Source organism: Aplysia californica, unplaced genomic scaffold (genome assembly GCF_000002075.1).
Source record: "Aplysia californica isolate F4 #8 unplaced genomic scaffold, AplCal3.0 scaffold00013, whole genome shotgun sequence".
NCBI classification, from domain to species: domain Eukaryota; kingdom Metazoa; phylum Mollusca; class Gastropoda; order Aplysiida; family Aplysiidae; genus Aplysia; species Aplysia californica.
In genome coordinates, this window is record NW_004797283.1 from 6,336 (window position 1) to 8,419 (window position 2,084).

Sequence of the window (2,084 nt, forward strand, 5' to 3'; positions counted from 1 at the left end):
GAAAACATAAAATTATATAACTATTTAAAGTCAAAATAAAAATTATTATAATATCTATCCTCGGGTATCTTCAAACCATACTGATGATGTTCAGGGTAAGATTTTCAACGCTTGGAAAAACCTTCAAGCTTGCATTCGAATTTCTGTATTATTTCCACAATGGATGCTTTTTTATGTTGGTTTTGTTTACTCCCCCATCTTAAATCATACAGGAAGTGCACTCCCGACCCTGCCTCTCAAGGCCACCCGGACTGAGAGGGATACAACATCACATTTCTTCCGACTCCTTTTTAAGAAAACAAATGGTTACCTGTTACTTTAATAATTACAATATTTTTTTCTTTTAAGAATTCATTTTTGAAAAAAAAAAGTTGATGCTTCACAGTGTTCCAAAATCAAGGTTATCCTAAATCCTGAAGATGTTCGGAGTCAACTAGGTAACGACTGAAAAAAGTCACTTCTTAAGAAAGTACGTAATTGGATTCAGAGTCGATTCTTACGATTCCTAGCTTTCAATAATCGGGAACCTAGCCGCCCAGCACTAGCACTAACTGAGATACTCGATAAATTTTTTTTCCTACTCGGGAATCGAACTCGGGTCTCTTGTGTGCGACAGCGAAATGCCTATACCGCCACACCACATACATCGGGTATGATGGACGCGAGACACACCAGAGAAAAAAACCCTCCGCTATTTGGAACAAAATGTGTTGTCCTGAAGAGTATATTAAGAGACCCCTCTGACATAAAGATAGAGCTCTCTTTTCAATAAATATGGGCCATTGTCTTCTTCTTCATCGCCGGACCATAAAAAATACGCCTGTCAATAAAAATTGCAATTAGCAACGTCATCAACACCAAAATTATAGGAAATAAAAAAAAGTCCCTAACAGCAAGAGGAAGTTAATAAATGTATTACGTTTGGAGAAGAGAAAGTTATAGATAGCGTACTAGATTTAGCAGAATAATAAAGTAACACGGAAATATTTACAACCGGAGAGGAGAGGAGAGAGGAGAGGAGAGGAGACTGGTTGGTGTCCTTGCAGGGGAGGGGGAGGGGGGCTGTCGTTACGTGGTAACGTTATTGTCCACGCCGATGTACTTCTTCCCGTCAAACTGGCGGTACTTCCCACTGGGGGCCGGCGATTTCTCTTCGCTGAGGTCCGAGCCGAGACTTCCGCCGACAGCAGACGTGTAGCTGGGTGTGCGTCTGAGAAGCGGAGTGGGGGATAGGCGGCTGGCGTCTGTTGAACCCACGAGAGGCGTCATTCCGCTCCGCGCACTGCCCGCGTCGCTTACGCTATAGTCTTCTAACGCGCTGTAAGGGGGCGCTGAAACGCTGCCGCCGACACCGAAACCGACACCGTCACCACCAACACCACCACCACCACCACTTCCGGTTCCTCCTCTGTCTAATCCCGTCATCTCGAGGGACTGAGACTCCGGCAGAAGATGCACAGCGAACTGCTCAATATCGCCGGAAACGGGTGAGCGGTCGAAGTTCTCGAAAAACCTCTCGAAGCTGCCCGCCATGTTGTTCCCGGAATCCTTCTTGTTGTGGTTGTCCTTGCTGTACCCCACGTCGGGCAGAGTGACCACGGCGTAGCGCGGGTGTTGATTCATGGCGGAGCTCGCCGGGGGCAGGGGTACCAGTGAGGACTCCGCGAACTCGAGAGGAGGGCTGGGCAAGGTGGGGTCATAGCTCACGTTCTGCCGCACCAGAGCTTTGCCCTTCGACCTCCTGTTGCTGCCGTTGGCCTTGTTGGTGGGCAGCTGGTGGGTGTCCGGGGAGCGCGCGGATTCCAGGGCAGGGGTGACCACCAGTTTAGCTGTCTCGCCGTTCATGCCCCTGTTGGAAAACGCAAGGGGGAAATAATGATATGGCTAAAACTGTCCAAGACGACCACTCCCCCCCCCAAAAAAAAGTTGAGGCGAAAGTGGTTGTCTGAGAAAGCCAGATGTCTTGGACCTAAAAGTCACTGTTATAGATTCGAACTCAAAGATTTGCTGCCCAGTTATTTGATATCGTAGCGATGGTCATAGTGTCGTTGTTAGTCTATTACACCGTAAAGCACGCCCCCCCC

At 47.8% G+C, this 2,084-nt stretch overlaps 1 protein-coding gene across 1 annotated transcript in view; it reads right to left on the minus strand.

Moving 5' to 3' along the window:
- Positions 1-785: 785 nt before the first annotated feature.
- The window catches only part of LOC100533244 (NR2), a gene marked incomplete at its 5' end in the record, with an annotated part of 58,764 nt that continues 57,465 nt past the window's right edge, over positions 786-2,084 (minus strand). The window contains 1 exon segment of the mRNA NM_001204556.1: positions 786-1,851. Coding sequence (NP_001191485.1) covers positions 1,069-1,851 — 783 coding nt within the window.